The 16,951-nt window shown below is 41.6% G+C and overlaps 2 protein-coding genes across 2 annotated transcripts; both read left to right on the forward strand.

The window, feature by feature from the left end:
• Positions 1 to 2,312: 2,312 nt before the first annotated feature.
• LOC133123212 (uncharacterized) lies at positions 2,313 to 6,898 on the forward strand. Its single transcript, XM_061233548.1, has 3 exons — positions 2,313 to 2,349; positions 4,524 to 4,877; positions 6,519 to 6,898. The coding sequence occupies exons 1-3, from the start codon at positions 2,313 to 2,315 to the stop codon at positions 6,896 to 6,898; spliced, it is 771 nt and encodes a 256-aa protein (XP_061089532.1).
• Positions 6,899 to 10,712: 3,814 nt separating this feature from the next.
• LOC133123213 (uncharacterized) lies at positions 10,713 to 15,938 on the forward strand. The gene is made up of 5 exons (XM_061233550.1): positions 10,713 to 10,739; positions 11,692 to 11,804; positions 13,797 to 13,804; positions 13,960 to 14,313; positions 15,559 to 15,938. The coding sequence occupies exons 1-5, from the start codon at positions 10,713 to 10,715 to the stop codon at positions 15,936 to 15,938; spliced, it is 882 nt and encodes a 293-aa protein (XP_061089534.1).
• Positions 15,939 to 16,951: the final 1,013 nt, after the last annotated feature.

Here is a 16,951-nt window from a genome sequence, read left to right on the forward strand (position 1 = left end):
ACATTTTAAAAACTCTGACCTAAACCCCCATAAGAGAAAACCGAGGGCACCAGTGGCAAGAAAAAACTCCCTGGTGACAGAAGTTCATCCCAAGGAACTTGATTCTGGTTGCTTGGATGGATCCAGACTGAAGGGGGAGCCCATCCTCCTCAGTCCTTCTGCTGACTGTCTTCTCTTGACCTAAATTCATATTATTTTCAGAAAATCTCCCAAAAATACACAGGGCATTTTGGTGGTTTTTAGGATGATCTGGAGAGAAAATCTGACTTTTTGACTAAATGCCACCCAAGAAAAATGGTGACAGTAAAAAAAGCAGGCAGTAAATGTCACATGGACATACCTATTGCTGATACACTGCCTGTGATCAGATGTACTCTTTCTTGAATTTGATACATTGAAGCATAACAGCTTCAAAAATGCTTCAAACAAGAACCAGCACAAGCAGTTATAAGAGACTATGCTATCAAGAAAGAGTGTGTCAGCCATTGGGGTAAGTTTGTAGGCAAAAATTTACTTGTTCTAAAAAGCTCATAGAAACTGACAGAAATCTTTTACAGACAGCTCTCTTTTTCATCAGTAGCACAATGCGTTTGTCCGTTTCAGACTGTTCTGTTGTGGTGACAGGGGAGGTTCACTTATTTTCCACCCACAGCGTTATATATTCAGCTTTACTCAGACCAGAGCTACACAGGAAGACTGACCTGCAGTAGAGAGCTGTGTTCACACCTCCCTCTCTTAGCACTGAAACCACATTGGCACTCCCCCCTCATGCCTCAGACCACCTTTCCATTTTTTCAACTGTCTAGAAAAGAGCGGCTTTAAAACACTGCACAAACAACATTTCAAAATACAAATAATGAAAAATCTGTTCCTGCATAAATTGTGCTTAAATTCTAGTGACAAAAGATTGGTATTGCCCTCTATAATTAAATAGGGCTTTTAACTGTAATATTCTGTATTCATCATCATTCACATGTTTTCTTCAGAATGACACTATTTTGGTCTGATTATGCTGTTTTAGACATATGTTTTAAGCTTGTGTGCATCCTTCATATTTCTGATATACTGCTTGCAATGATGAATATCACAATAAAACCATTTTCAGGGCATTGTCAGTATTAATTATAGACTGTTTCTAACTTTATGACATCCTGAGACCTGCTTGCTTGTCTCTCTGGCCATTGACTCAAAACAAAACCCTTGTGCTGCGCCGTGGTTTAGCATCTCTCTCTCTCTCTCTCTCTCTCTCTCCTCTCCCTCTCTCTCTCTCTCTCCCTCTCTCTCTCTCTCTCTCTCTCTCTCTCTCTCTCTCCTCTCTCTCTCTCTCTCTCCTCTCTCTCTCTCTCTCTCTCTCTCTGCAATCAACTGCAATCGTAAATCTTAGACATCCTTATGGATTTTATAATGATTGTTATTAAGATCATTATTTTAGTGTCTACCTGGTGCTTCATTGAAACAGGGCGAGTGAGATGAAAGAGGAAGTCGCCATGATGGCGGCCATTTTGATGTCATCAAGGGTCAGACCCTCAGGTCTCTGATGATGACACATGTGCTTTGTCATGGACAAAATCCTGAAACTACTGACACCTCACCCTGGTTTCAGTGTAAAATTACAGCCTGAGCAATGTTTTTGCCAAATGAGGGACGTACACACAGTGATCACTTTAGGCAGACCTGTAAATCAGCGCTTTAATGCAAATATTTAATCAGCCAATCATGTGGCAGCAACTAAATGCATAAAAGCATGCATTGAATGGTGCGAAAAACAAAAAACATCCTGTGAGCAGCAGTTCTGCGGGCTGAAACTTACACATTGTTAATGAGAGAGGTCAGTGGAGAAAGGCCAGGAAGGTCCAAGCTGACAGGAAGATGACAGTAATGAAAATAACCACACTTTACAACAGTGCTATCTCTGAACACACAACGCATTATAACTGGACAGTCTACAGCAGCAGAAGACTTAAGTCTTAAATGCCGAACAAACTGCTAACTGTGTGTATATTCAATGTCAGTGTTAATTCCAGTGTTCATTGTTCATTGAAATTGAAATGTAATTTCAATTGTAATAGGGTCGCCCAGGCCCTAGTTTTGTCTTTTAGAATTTGGAAAGAGGAACCTGCAGTCCTCTCCCAGTAAACTCATGACATCCTGCATGATCCTTTATAGTGAATAGGATCATCAACATTACTCTGATCTACTCTTATACAGAACTGCTATAAAATTCACCCCTGGCAACTGCAGCAGGATGTGAAATGAAATACCCTGGAAAACCTCACTTCCTGTTCCAGCAAAGTAGGTCTACTAGGGCCAACATGCTCTGCAAGGCCTTTTTGTACTCGGCCATCAACTGTGAGACAGAATCAATATTTCATATCAAACTCTTTATTTAAATGAGTAGGTTTTTCAAAGGCATCTGATTAAAGAGGTGCCAACAACACATCACATGAGGTACCGAAACATGCGTTTGTCCCATTTAAACTCTTGTGTTCTATGGGCTCCTTACCATTCACTCAAGACCCAGGAGCCCAAAGTGAACTTTCATACATGTCCAGTGGCGGTGATATAGGTGCAGCGCAACCAGGGCCCCTGGTTTGGGAGGGCCATAAGCACTGGAGCCCCTGGTATGGGAGGGGTCATAAGCACTGGGGCCCCTGGTTTGGGAGGGGCCATAAGCACTGGGCTCCCTGGTTTGGGAGGGGCCATAAGCACTGGAGCCCTGGTTTGGGAGGGGCCATAAGCACTGGAGCCCCTGGTTTGGGAGGGGCCATAAGCACTGGGGCCCTGGTTTGGGAGGGGCCATAAGCACTGGGACCCCTGGTTTGGGAGGGCCCATGGGCACCGGGGCCCCTGGTTTGGGAGGGCCCATGGGGACAGGGGACACTGGTTTGGGAGGGCCCATGGAGACAGGGGACACTGGTTTGGGAGGGCCCATGGGGACCGGGGCCCCTGGTTTGGGAGGGCCCATGGGCACTGGGGCTCATCTTAACTGAACATGTCACTGCTGAAGAAATTATGTTTAGGCTTCAGAACATAATTTCTGCCCAAGTTAAACACGAGAAGATTGAGGATCAGTTCAACTAACTAACTTTACTGAGTATAGTAGCCAACCCATGTCCCCCCTTTCATGCCAAAGCCCAGTCATGTGCCTTATGCACCCACATAAATCTCAGGTCATGACTAGGGTTGTGCTCCCAGGTGAAATGACACAGGTTTCCTCATTCACAGCAATGCAAACACAGGCTCCTCATTCATTGCTTTAGTGTGAAAGAGGTATTAGATACCAGTTTGCCTCCCAGAGAGGCAGTTCTTGAACTCAGTTTCAGAACTTGCCTCCCCCTCACAGACAGAGAAGCCTAACAGACTCATGGGCATGACAGCACGCTGGCTCTGCTTCCACCATGCAGCACACCTCTCTGTATACCTTTCTACCACAACTGTTTCCACTTTTTACCTTTGTTGTAAAATTAAACATTTTTTTTCCACTACAACTGCACTACCTCTTCCCTCATCTGTGCCACGTGTCCATAGTGCTGCATGACATACAAATACACACGCACACACACACACACACATGCACAAACGTGCACAGACACACACATGCACATATACTTACACACACAAGCCCACACACATATTTACACACACATACACACACAGACGCACAAACTTGCACACACACATACACACACATGCATAAACATCCACAAAGATATACACATATACACACACATACACACAGACACACACATACACACAGACACACACTACACACTCACACACACATATATTCACACACATACTCAGAAACATGCACAGAAACATGCACAGACACACACCACACACACACACACACACACACACACCACACACACACCACACACACACACACACACACACACACACACACACTCTGTGTGTTTTCACAAAGAAAAGAGATAGTGTGGTCAAGAGATCACCTGGTTGCTTTGCCTGAATGAATCTCCACCCCCTGAAGTGTCAATAGATTTTGAGGCTCAGTGTGTGTTTATTCTCAAAGTAATTTGAGACTTCCACACAACTCCAGTATGTAAATAACACATACCTATAATCAAACTGGAAATAACGTTTTCTCTTGTTGCACTGAGAGTGTTCGTACGCGGAACTTTGTCACCCAATACATTACCTGTTTGAACAGCCAATAATATCTGCCCCTGACTTGTGACCTCCTACTGGAAAATGATCAGCTCAAGTGCTCCTACTCTGTCCACTTTGAGTTTTACAGTGCAGGGTACAACAGGGTCTCAACCAGAGGAGAGACTCAAGGACAGAAGAGCTCAGATACAGCGATGACATCCCTCTGTGTTATTCTTGTGTTTTTCAGCAAACTGTGTAAGTGTTTACTTGTTTCTGACTTTTTGACCAAAATCATTTTACAATCATTTTAAGTAGTGTACAGAGATTACACAGAGATTGGTGGGTGTTTTTGCTTTGTTTTTTCCCCAATTGTCAGTGAAGTTGAAATATCGCTTTCTGTTGGATTCCAGGTGGTCTGCTTGGGAAGAGTGTAGTTCAGCCCAACGCTGTGGTGACAGCTCAGCTTGGAGACACTGTGACTCTCCCGTGTTTCTATCTGGATGATGGAGTGTCTAGAATCAGCTGGTTAAAGCAACCACTTGGACAGAAGCCTCAGCCTGTCGCAAGGATGCTGAACTATCAATCAGATGCTGTGTTTTTGAATGAGTTTAAAAAGAGTACACGTCTCAGTGCTAAGACAGCAAACGGAAGCTTTAACCTGACTGTCTCACATGTAGAGCCATCAGATTCAGCGACATACTACTGCACTTTTATATTCTATGATGAGATCAGCTTTGGAGATGGGAGTACCTTAATGGTGACGGGTAAGTAAGAATTTTATTTTTCCATCGCTTAACTTGCCTAAATTGTAATTTGTCATTCTACATTATAAATTGAAGCAATGGTTTTGCTTCTTTTTTCCAATACTTTTACGAAAATTAAGTATTGATTCAATTTATCTGAGAAAAACACTTTGAAGTGGCGGCACGGATGGTGCAGTGGGTAGCACTGCTGCCTCACAGCAAGGAGGTCCTGGGTTCGAATCCCCGTCGGCCGGGGCCTCTCTGTGCAGAGTTTGCATGTTCTCCCCGTGTCTGCGTGAGTTTCCTCCGGGTACTCCGGTTTCCTCCCACAGTCCAAAGACATGCACGTTAGGCTGATTGGAGAGTCTAAATTGCCCGTAGGTATGAGTGTGTGAGTGAATGGTGTGACTGAATGGTGTGTGTGCCCTGCGATGGACTGGCGACCTGTCCAGGGTGTATTCCTGCCTTTCGCCCGATGTATGCTGGGATAGGCTCCAGCCCCCCTGCGACCCTGATCAGGATAAGCGGGTTCAGATAATGGATGGATGGATGGAAACACTTTGAAGTCCCTTGCCATGACATTTACAGTATGAACTGTTTATGGTGATGCTTTCACCAAAAGCAGAGCTGCCATATGCTGTACATCTTAAAGGCTACGTTTATATACTCAGTGAGCACTTGACTAGACTTTTTTTAGACTTAATATGTCTTCTGCTAGTGTAGCCTGTCCATTTAGAGGATTGACATGTTGTGTTCAGAGATGCTCTTCTGCATACCACTGTTGTAATGTGTGGTTATTAATGTGAGACCAAGGGGGTAACATCGTGCAGTTCTCAGTTTTACAGAATACTTACAAAAACTGTGTTTGATTCGATTTTGGTCAAAAATGAGATAAACGCAGATTTGGAATATTCAAACACTCATCTATCGTTCAGCTATGAATCCCTAAAACGTCACAATGAGAAAATATGAAAAAATTAAAAGAAAAGAGTTGAAATATAAAATCTACCCGGGTCCGGTCGGGTCGTGTTGGTTCTCCACATTGTTCTTTGCTGGTGCATCAGCTGTAGCCCATTGTTTCTTTGAACAAGGAATCAATCACTCAAAATGCATTCACTGAAATTGCCCTAGTGACGAAGATGTTGAAGCTTTGTTAATAGCTTTTACATTTTTTGAATAAAAAAAGAAAGCATTCAAAACTGATTGAAGAAATTTAATTTTTTTCTTGTTTATCTTATTAAGTTTCAGTGTGTGCAGTGTGTCCCTGTCATCTTTTGTAGAGATATTAACCATTTCTGCTCTAGTGGAAAACATTGAAGCATTAAAAATTTGAATAAATTGCTTCATTTGAATAAAACTTTAAAAATGTATTTAATACAATGGTTTTAGTTTCTAGTATAGTAAAATGCATGTAGTTAATCAATAGTGGTTTTAACATAACATTGCTGATCGACGTGATCATTTCTAGTGCACAAACTGCATCTGAATCACACATATGTGCAAAAACATGCTGCACTTTATATTATAATTGGTGGAGTCATCTTCAGCTGTCTGTATAACATACAATAATACAAAGCCATACTGTATTTCTATGAAAACCTTACACAGTGGAATCCAAAGGACAGTTCTGTATTGATTGTAATGAGTGCTAACTTTTGACAGGGCCAGAGTCCCAGAGCAGGACAGTAGTGCTGCATCAGCCCGAGTCTGAGTCAGTGCAGCCAGGAGACTCTGTGACTCTGCAGTGTACAGTACACACTGAGACCTGTGCAGGAGAACACAGTGTGCACTGGTTCAGACCGGGCTCAGGAGAGTCCCCTCCAGGAATCATTCACACCCATGGACACAGGAGTGATGAGTGCCAGAGGAGCCCTGGGACTGTGTCTCCCACACAGAGCTGTGTCTACAACTTCCCCAAGAGGAACCTCAGACTCTCTGATGCTGGGACTTACTACTGTGCTGTGGCCACCTGTGGGGAGATCCTGTTTGGGAACGGGACCAAGCTGGACTTTAAGGGTAGGAACAACACAGTCACATCGTGAAACATTGTTTTTAAAAGACATTGAAGACAAAGGAGTTATTGTGCATCTACTGTACATTACAATGTTCACTTAAGGACATTCTAATCAGGTATTTGTGATCTCCAATCTTGAAAGGTTAATGCTACTTGTGAAGAATTCTAAAATACAATTTTGCTTCTAAAGCGTCAGGAAATGAAGCATTTCTTTATTGCTTGGCGGGAGCTTTGGCGTTGAGTGTGATCCTACATATTGTCCTCGCTCTGAGCAGGAGAAAAAACTGTGAGAACCGCAAAGGTAAGAGACCAAGGTATCAATGTGTGGTATATGTAATATGGATTATTTAACAGCTTATACACAATGAAATTTGTGTTGCATCAAAATGCATGATGCATAGACAATATTACAAATACTCAATAAGAGAGAATTTAGAAAATACAGTATGTTAAGTGTTTGTGTAAAATAGTTGAAGAAAATTGAGTACAATATTGTCAGGCCATTTTGTGAATAGCATGCAGTAATATTTATATGCAGTTCCTGTACAGTTCTGCAAAACAACAAGTAAAGCTACTCCATCGGTACAGATTACTGTCTCACACTACTTGTGCTGTAGGTATGTGCACATCTAGTCATACAGTATCACATGTAATGTAAAAGCCAAATCTCACTTGAATTTATGAAACTTCAGCTTCTGATATGGGCCCCAATATATACCAGCTGGCATGAACTAAAGTATAGCCACTTGATATGTGAGGCAGCTGTGATGTGACAGTCCCTCATTGTGAAAATAAAATGGCTCTTGAGCGAAAGGTATGAAGAGAGTGCAGAATATTCTGACCACCAAAAAGTTTTTCTCCCTACTGTGGTGAATATGATGCTCAATATGAAAACAAATTGCTCTTATTGTTATGAATAAAATGACATACTGTAAGTTAAAATAATAACTGCATTACATGAATTGAATTTGGCTGACGCTCTTATCCAGAGCGATGTACCATTGATTAGACTAAGCAGGAGACAATCCTTCCCTGGATCAATGCAGAGTTAAGGGCCTTGCTCAAGGGCCCAACGGCAGTGAGGATCTTATTGTGGCTACACCGGGGATCGAACCACCGACCTTGCGTGTCCCAGTCATGTACCTTAACGACTATGCTACAGGCCACCCCTACAATAATCACAATAATAATAATAATAATAATAATAATAATAATAATAATAAAAAAAAGGAGAGGAAATATTTCTTACATATTTGATTACACATCATTAAAGTAGTTACAATTATATTAAGACTCTAGTGGTTTATATTTATTTGTAATTTGTTGTCATGCATTGTAATTTGTTGTAGCAAATGTTTCAGTAACTTTTGACTGGCTGCTGCCTATTTTGGCCAGGTTGCTCGTGAAAAAAGTGATTCTTAATCTCAATGAGCCTATCCTGGTTAAATATAGAATAAATTAAATAAATGAATAATTAATAAATTAATTAATAATTTTACTCAAACAGGGGCTGCATCAAACAACCAAGTGTCCTTGTCGGGCGAACAGGTACAAATATTATATTACATATTTTTAATAAACTAAAGCATAAATATCCTGCTAAAATGATCATCGGAATGAGGAGTAACCGTATGTGTTGTCGCATGCGTTTCCTTTTAGCATAAAGATGAAGCGATGAATTACGCTGCTTTGACTTTCACCACCAAGAAACCCAAAGTGAGGAGGAAGAAGAGGGAGGAAGAGAGAGAAACGGTTTATTCAGGTGTGACATTTAAAGACCATGAATGAAGCTTTCCATCAAAATTAATCTTCGTCACAAGAATGATCACAATTTATGTCCTCCTTCGCAGTATCTGTAAACTGTAAATTTGCCATAAAAAACTAAAAGAGTCTCTTGGAGCGGTGCTTATTCTTAAATGTTTTTTCAAATAAACAAATTAAAACTTCTAAAATTGTGAACTGATGTGCTTGCATTTTAAGCATTGTGCAGTCTTTAGATTCTGCATACTCCCCTTGTCCTAAGGCAAAAATGGCCCCCTTTCACTCAACCCCTCAACCCCGAATGTATTTTGCATTAAGAAATGCCCCCTGACGAGGGGTGGAGGAAACTGAGTCTTCCACGCGGCGGCAAAGCAACGGGCTTTAGTAAAGTATTTACCTTAGAGAGCTGAGCATGATTATAACGTCTTTTGACTCTTACTCTACATGTGCAAAATTACTGGTATAAGACTGGTATAATGGCCATCACACAGAAATAAGATGACAAACATTTCAATTGCATGTGATTTTAGTGTTAACACATTGTTTTTGAACATACTCTTAATTGCATTTCATACATTGAACTATAACACACAAAGAAATGTCACAGAGTCAGAGTCATTAGACTGAATAAACAAGCACATACTGTTCTCAGCTAAGCCAACGGGTCTTTCACTCCAGGTTAACTTATACCAGTTCTATATGAGATTGTGAAAGAGTGTGTCTGCCATTGAGGTAACTTTGATTCCAGATATGTGTGACACTTTAAAAATAAATCCTGCTTCTAGCTACCTCATAGAAACTGCAACAAAATGTTTAAATTCACACATTTAAAAAAACTCTGACCTAAACCCCCATAAGAGGAAGTCTAGGGCACCAGTGAGTTCATCCCAAGGAACTTGATTCTGGTTGCTTGGATGGATCCAGACTGAAGGGGGAGCCCATCCTCCCCAGTCCTTCTGCTGACTGTCTTCTCTTGACCTAAATTCATATTATTTTCAGAAAATCTCCCAAAAATACATTTTTGTGTTTTTTTAGGATGATCTGGAGTGAAAATCAAACTTTTTGACTAAAGGCCACCCAAGTAAAATGGTGACAGTAAAAAAAGCAGGCAGTAAATGTCACATGGACATACCTATTGCTGATACACTGCCTGTGATCAGATGTACTCTTTATTGAATTTGATACATTGAAGCATAACAGCTTCAAAAATGCTTCAAACAAGCACCAGCACAAGCAGTTATAAGAGACTATGCTATCAAGAAAGAGTGTGTCAGCCATTGGGGTAAGTTTGTAGGCAAAAATGTACTTGTTTCTAAAAAGCTCATAGAAACTGACAGAAATCTTTTACACACAGCTCTCTTTTTCATCAGTAGCACAATGCGTTTGTCCGTTTCAGGCTGTTCTGTTGTGGTGACAGGGGAGGTTCACTTATTTTCCACCCACAGCCTTATATATTCAGCTTTACTCAGACCAGAGCTACACAGGAAGACTGACCTGCAGTAGAGAGCTGTGTTCACACCTCCCTCTCTCAGCACTGGAACCACACTGGCACTCCCCCCCATGCCTCAGACCACCTTTCCATTTTTCAACTGTCTAGAAAAGAGCGGCTTTAAAACACTGCACAAACAACATTTCAAAATACAAATAATGAAAAATCTGTTCCTGCATAAATTGTGCTTAAATTCTAGTGACAAAAGATTGGTATTGCCCTCTATAATTAAAGAGGGCTTTTAACTGTAATATTCTGTATTCATCATCATTCACATGTTTTCTTCTAAAACATGTGCAGTGCAAAACTTTTCAGAATGACACTATTATGGTCTGATTATGCTGTTTTAGACATATGTTTTAAGCTTCCTTCATATTTCTGATATACTGCTTGCAATGATGAATATCATTTTCAATATCACAATAAAACCATTTTCAGGGCATTGTCAGTATTAAGAGACCTGCTTGCTGTAATTGTAAATCTTAGACATCCTTATGGATTTTATAATGACTGTTATTAAGATTATTATTTTAGTGTCTACCTGGTGCTTCATTGAAACAGGGTGAGTGAGATGAAAGAGGAAGTCGCCATGATGGCGGCCATTGTGATGTCATCAAGGGTCAGACCCTCAGGTCTCTGATGATGACACATGTGCTTTGTCATGGACAAAATCCTGAAACTACTGACACCTCACCCTGGTTTCAGTGTAAAATTACAGCCTGAGCAATGTTTTTGCCAAATGAGGGACGTACACACAGTGATCACTTTAGGCAGACCTGTAAATCAGCGCTTTAATGCAAATATTTAATCAGCCAATCATGTGGCAGCAACTAAATGCATAAAAGCATGCATTGAATGGTGCGAAAAACAAAAAACATCCTGTGAGCAGCTAGTTCTGCGGGCTGAAACTTACACATTGTTAATGAGAGAGGTCAGTGGAGAAAGGCCAGGAAGGTCCAAGCTGACAGGAAGATGACAGTAATGAAAATAACCACACTTTACAACAGTGCTATCTCTGAACACACAACGCATTATAACTGGACAGTCTACAGCAGCAGAAGAATTAAGTCTTAAATGCCGAACAAACTGCTAACTGTGTGTATATTCAATGTCAGTGTTAATTCCAGTGTTCATTGTTCATTGAAATTGAAATGTAATTTCAATTGTAATAGGGTTGCCCAGGCCCTAGTTTTGTCTTTTAGAATTTGGAAAGAGGAACCTGCAGTCCTCTCCCAGCAAACTCATGACATCCTGCATGATCCTTTATAGTGAATAGGATCATCAACATTACTCTGATCTACTCTTATACAGAAATGCTATAAAATTCACCCCTGGGCAACTGCAGCAGGATGTGAAATGAAATACCCTGGAAAACCTCACTTCCTGTTCCAGCAAAGTAGGTCTACTAGGGCCAACATGCTCTGCAAGGCCTTTTTGTCCTCGGCCATCAACTGTGAGACAGAATCAATATTTCATATCAAACTCTTTATTTAAATCAGTAGGTTTTTCAAAGGCATCTGATGAAGGAGGTGCCAACAACACATATGGCTTCCTCCTCTTCCTTTCCACAGCAGGGAAATTCAGAACCACGGATAGTGCCTGCAGGACCAGGAGAAACTTCAGCACCCTGCTCCTCAAGCCGGGACAGCCCACTTTCAGACACAAAAGCCAGGGATCACATGAGGTACCGAAACATGCGTTTGTCCCATTTAAACTCTTGTGTTCTATGGGCTCCTTACCATTCACTCAAGACCCAGGAGCCCAAAGTGAACTTTCATACATGTCCAGTGGCGGTGAGGGGCCATAAGCACTGGGGCCCCTGGTTTGGGAGGGGTCATAAGCACTGGGCTCCTTGGTTTGGGAGGGGCCATAAGCACTGGAGCCCCTGGTTTGGGAGGGGCCATAAGCACTGGAGCCCCTGGTATGGGAGGGCCCATAAGCACTGGGCTCCCTGGTTTGGGAGGGGCCATAAGCACTGGAGCCCCTGGTATGGGAGGGCCCATGGGCAGTGGGGCCCCTGGTTTGGGAGGGACCATAAGCACTGGAGCCCCTGATTTGGGAGGGGCCATAAGCACTGGGCCCCCTGGTTTGGGAGGGGCCATAAGCACTGGGGCCCCTGGTTTGGGAGGGGCCATAAGCACTGGGGCCCCTGGTTTGGGAGGGCCCATGGGCACCGGGGCCCCTGGTTTGGGAGGGCCCATGGGGACAGGGGCCACTGGTTTGGGAGGGCCCATGGGGACCGGGGCCCCTGGTTTTGGAGGGCCCATGGGGACAGGGGGCCCTGGCTTGGGAGGGCCCATGGGCACTGGGACTCATCTTAACTGAACATGTCACTGCTGAAGAAATTATGTTTAGGCTTCAGAACATCATTTCTGCCCAAGTTAAACACGAGAAGATTGAGGATCAGTTCAACTAACTAACTTTACTGAGTATAGTAGCCCAACCCATGTCCCCCCTTTCATGCCAAAGCCCAGTCATGTGCCTTATGCACCCATAAAAATCTCAGGTCATGACTAGGGTTGTGCTCCCAGGTCAAATGACACAGGTTTCCTCATTCACAGCAATGGCAAACACAGGCTCCTCATTCATTGCTTTAGTGTGAAAGAGGTATTAGATACCAGTTTGCCTCCCAGAGAGGCAGTTCTTGAACTCAGTTTCATAACTTGCCTCCCCCTCACAGACAGAGAAGCCTAACAGACTCATGGGCATGACAGCACGCTGGCTTTGCTTCCACCATGCAGCACACCTCTCTGTATACCTTTCTACCACAACTGTTTCCACTTTTTACCTTTGTTGTAAAATTAAACTTTTTTTTTCCCACTACAACCGCACTACCTCTTCCCTCATCTGTGCCATGTGTCCATAGTGCTGCATGACATACAAATACACACGCACACACACACACACACACATGCACAAACGTGCACAGACACACACATGCACATATACTTACACACACAAGCCCACACACATATTTACACACACATACACACACAGACGCACAAACTTGCACACACACATACACACACATGCATAAACATCCACAAAGATATACACATATACACACACATACACACAGACACACACTACACACTCACACACATATATTCACACACATACACAGAAACATGCAGAGAAACATGCACAGACACACACCACACACACACACACACACACACACACCACACACACACCACACACACACACACACACACACACACACACACTGTGTATTTTCACAAAGAAAAGAGATAGTGTGGTCAAGAGATCACCTGGTTGCTTTGCCTGAATGAATCTCCACCCCCTGAAGTGTCAATAGATTTTGAGGCTCAGTGTGTGTTTATTCTCAAAGTAATTTGAGACTTCCACACAACTCCAGTATGTAAATAACACATACCTATAATCAAACTGGAAATAACATTTTCTCTTGTTGCACTGAGAGTGTTCATACGCGGAACTTTGTCACCCAATACATTACCTGTTTGAACAGCCAATAATATCTGCCCCTGACTTGTGACCTCCTACTGGAAAATGATCAGTTGAAGTCCTCCTACTCTGTACACTTTGAGTTTTACAGTGCAGTGTACAACAGGGTCTCAACCAGAGGAGAGACTCAAGGACAGAAGAGCTCAGATACAGCGATGGCATCCCTCTGTGTTATTCTTGTGTTTTTCAGCAAACTGTGTAAGTGTTTACTTGTTTCTGACTTTTTGACCAAAATCATTTTACAATCATTTTAAGCAGTGTACAGAGATTACACAGAGATTGGTGGGTGTTTTTGCTTTGTTTTTTCCCCCATTGTCAGTGAAGTTGAAATATTGCTTTCTGTTGGATTCCAGGTGGTCTGCTTGGGCAGAGTGTAGTTCAGCCCAACGCTGTGGTGACAGCTCAGCTTGGAGACACCGTGACTCTCCCGTGTTTCTATCCGGATGATGGAGTGTCTAGAATCAGCTGGTTAAAGCAACCACTTGGACAGAAGCCTCAGCCTGTCGCAAGGATGCTGAACTATCAATCAGATGCTGTGTTTTTGAATGAGTTTAAAAACAGTACACGGCTCAGTGCTAAGACAGCAAACGGAAGCTTTAACCTGACTGTCTCACATGTAGAGCCATCAGATTCAGCAACATACTACTGCGCTTTTATACGCTACAATGAGATCAGCTTTGGAGATGGGAGTACCTTAATGGTGACGGGTAAGTAAGAATTTTATTTTTCCATCGCTTAACTTGCCTAAATTGTAATTTGTCATTCTACATTATAAATTGAAGCAATGGTTTTGCTTCTTTTTTCCAATACTTTTACGAAAATTAAGTATTGATTCAATTTATCCGAGAAAAACACTTTGAAGTCCCTTGCCATGACATTTACAGTATGAACTGTTTATGGTGATGCTTTCACCAAAAGCAGAGCTGCCATTTGCTGTACATCTTAAAGGCTACGTTTATATACTCAGTGAGCACTTGACTAGACTTTTTTTAGACTTAATATGTCTTCTGCTAGTGTAGCCTGTCCAATTAGAGGATTGACATGTTGTGTTCAGAGATGCTCTTCTGCATACTACTGTTGTAATGTGTGGTTATTAATGTGAGACCAAGGGGGTAACATCGTGCAGTTCTCAGTTTTACAGAATACTTACAAAAACTGTGTTTGATTCGATTTTGGTCAAAAATGAGATAAACGCAGATTTGGAATATTCAAACACTCATCTATCTTTCAGCTATGAATCCCTAAAACGTCACAATGAGAAAATATGAAAAAATTAAAAGAAAAGAGTTGAAATATAAAATCTACCCGGGTCCGGTCGGGTCGTGTTGGTTCTCCACATTGTTCTTTGCTGGTGCATCAGCTGTAGCCCATTGTTTCTTTGAACAAGAAATCAATCACTCAAAATGCATTCACTGAAATTGCCCTAGTGACGAAGATGTTGAAGCTTTGTTAATAGCTTTTACATTTTTTGAATAAAAAAAGAAAGCATTCAAAACTGATTGAAGAAATTTAATTTTTTTCTTGTTTATCTTATTAAGTTTCAGTGTGTGCAGTGTGTCCCTGTCATCTTTTGTAGAGATATTAACCATTTCTGCTCTAGTGGAAAACATTGAAGCATTAAAAATGAATTGCTTCATTTGAATAAAATTTTAAAAATGTATTTAATACAATGGTTTTAGTTTCTAGGATAGTAAAATGCATGTAGTTAATCAATAGTGGTTTTAACATAACATTGCTGATCGACGTGATCATTTCTAGTGCACAAACTGCATCTGAATCACATATATGTGCAAAAACATGCTGCACTTTATATTATAATCGGTGGAGTCATCTTCAGCTCTCTGTATAAACTACAAAAATACAAAGCCATACTGCATTTATATGTAAACCTTACACAGTGGAATCCAAAGGACAATTCTGTATTGAGTGTAATGAGTGCTAACTTTTGACAGGGCCAGAGTCCCAGAGCAGGACAGTAGTGCTGCAGCAGCCCGAGTCTGAGTCAGTGCAGCCAGGAGACTCTGTGACTCTGCAGTGTACAGTACACACTGAGACCTGTGCAGGAGAACACAGTGTGCACTGGTTCACACCGGGATCAGGAGAGTCCCCTCCAGGAATCATTCACACCCATGGACACAGGAGTGATGAGTGCCAGAGGAGCTCTGGGACTGTGTCTCCCACACAGAGCTGTGTCTACAACTTCCCCAAGAGGATCCTCAGCCTCTCTGATGCTGGGACTTACTACTGTGCTGTGGCCACCTGTGGGGAGATCCTGTTTGGGAAGGGGACCAAGCTGGACTTTAAGGGTAGGAACAACACAGTCACATCGTGAAACATTGTTTTTGTACATTTAATTTTTAGTCATACTAAATTTCACAAACTGTTTTATGTTTAACAATTTTAGTTACAATGTAATCTCAATACAAATCCTTATTTGCTGCCCTCAATTTCTGAAATAATGGCTGGCAGGTTACCCAGAAGTTGTGAGCATCCTTTCCTGGCTGTCCATCCTGAGGACGGGGGTTCTTTTTGGCGTTGTGACAATATGTGTCATCATCTCCCGTTTCAGAAGGCCAAGCTAAGATCAGAACGTAAGCTGCATACATACTTAAACAGTGTACAACTGCATGCCCATGAACTGTTTTTAGTGCATACTGCATTGTATTACAAGGGGCTAACACAGTAGGGTCAGGCAGTATGATATTCCTGTGTTCAACATTTGCCTTGGGGACCTCTGCACAGTAATATGGACTGTTAAATCAACTCCAATGTCAGATTTTGACTTGATTAGAGTAACATTGAGTAATATTACAAAAGAATAATAATATAATAATAATAATAATAATAATAATAATAATAATAATACTCCTCATCATTTCTCATTTGAAAAATCACTGCATTAATTATTTTGTTATGAATTTCCTTTTTATTTTACTCAAACAGGGACTGCGTCAAAACGTAAAATAGACCATTTCTCCGGAAAATATACTGTAATCACATGTGCTGTAATCATATGCGCGTTTCCTTTTAGCACCAAGATGAAGCCATGAATTACGCTGCTTTGACTTTCACCACCAAGAAACCCAAAGTGAGGAGGAAGAAGAGGGAGGAGGAGAGAGAAACGTTTTTTTCAGGTGTGAGATTTAAAGACCACGAGTGAAGCTTTCCATCAAAATTAATCTTTGTCACAAGAATGATCACAATTTATCAAACATGTCCTCCTTCGCATCGGTGCACATTACAGGATATGAGCTGTAAACTGTAAATTTGCCTTTAAAAACAAAAAGAGTCTCTTGGAGCTGTGCTTATTCTTAAATGTTTTTTCAAATAAATTAATTAAAACTT

Source organism: Conger conger, chromosome 3 (genome assembly GCF_963514075.1).
Source record: "Conger conger chromosome 3, fConCon1.1, whole genome shotgun sequence".
Lineage (NCBI taxonomy): Eukaryota > Metazoa > Chordata > Actinopteri > Anguilliformes > Congridae > Conger > Conger conger.

Coding starts and splice junctions, on each gene's coding strand:
- LOC133123212 (XM_061233548.1), top strand. CDS start 2,313: ATGCTCTGCAAGGCCTTTTTGTACTCGGCCATCAACT. Junction 2,350..4,523: donor TTTGTACTCGGCCATCAACT/GTGAGACAGAAT, acceptor GTTGGATTCCAG/GTGGTCTGCTTGGGAAGAGT. Junction 4,878..6,518: donor GAGTACCTTAATGGTGACGG/GTAAGTAAGAAT, acceptor AACTTTTGACAG/GGCCAGAGTCCCAGAGCAGG.
- LOC133123213 (XM_061233550.1), top strand. CDS start 10,713: ATGGCGGCCATTGTGATGTCATCAAGG. Junction 10,740..11,691: donor CCATTGTGATGTCATCAAGG/GTCAGACCCTCA, acceptor TCCTTTCCACAG/CAGGGAAATTCAGAACCACG. Junction 14,314..15,558: donor GAGTACCTTAATGGTGACGG/GTAAGTAAGAAT, acceptor AACTTTTGACAG/GGCCAGAGTCCCAGAGCAGG.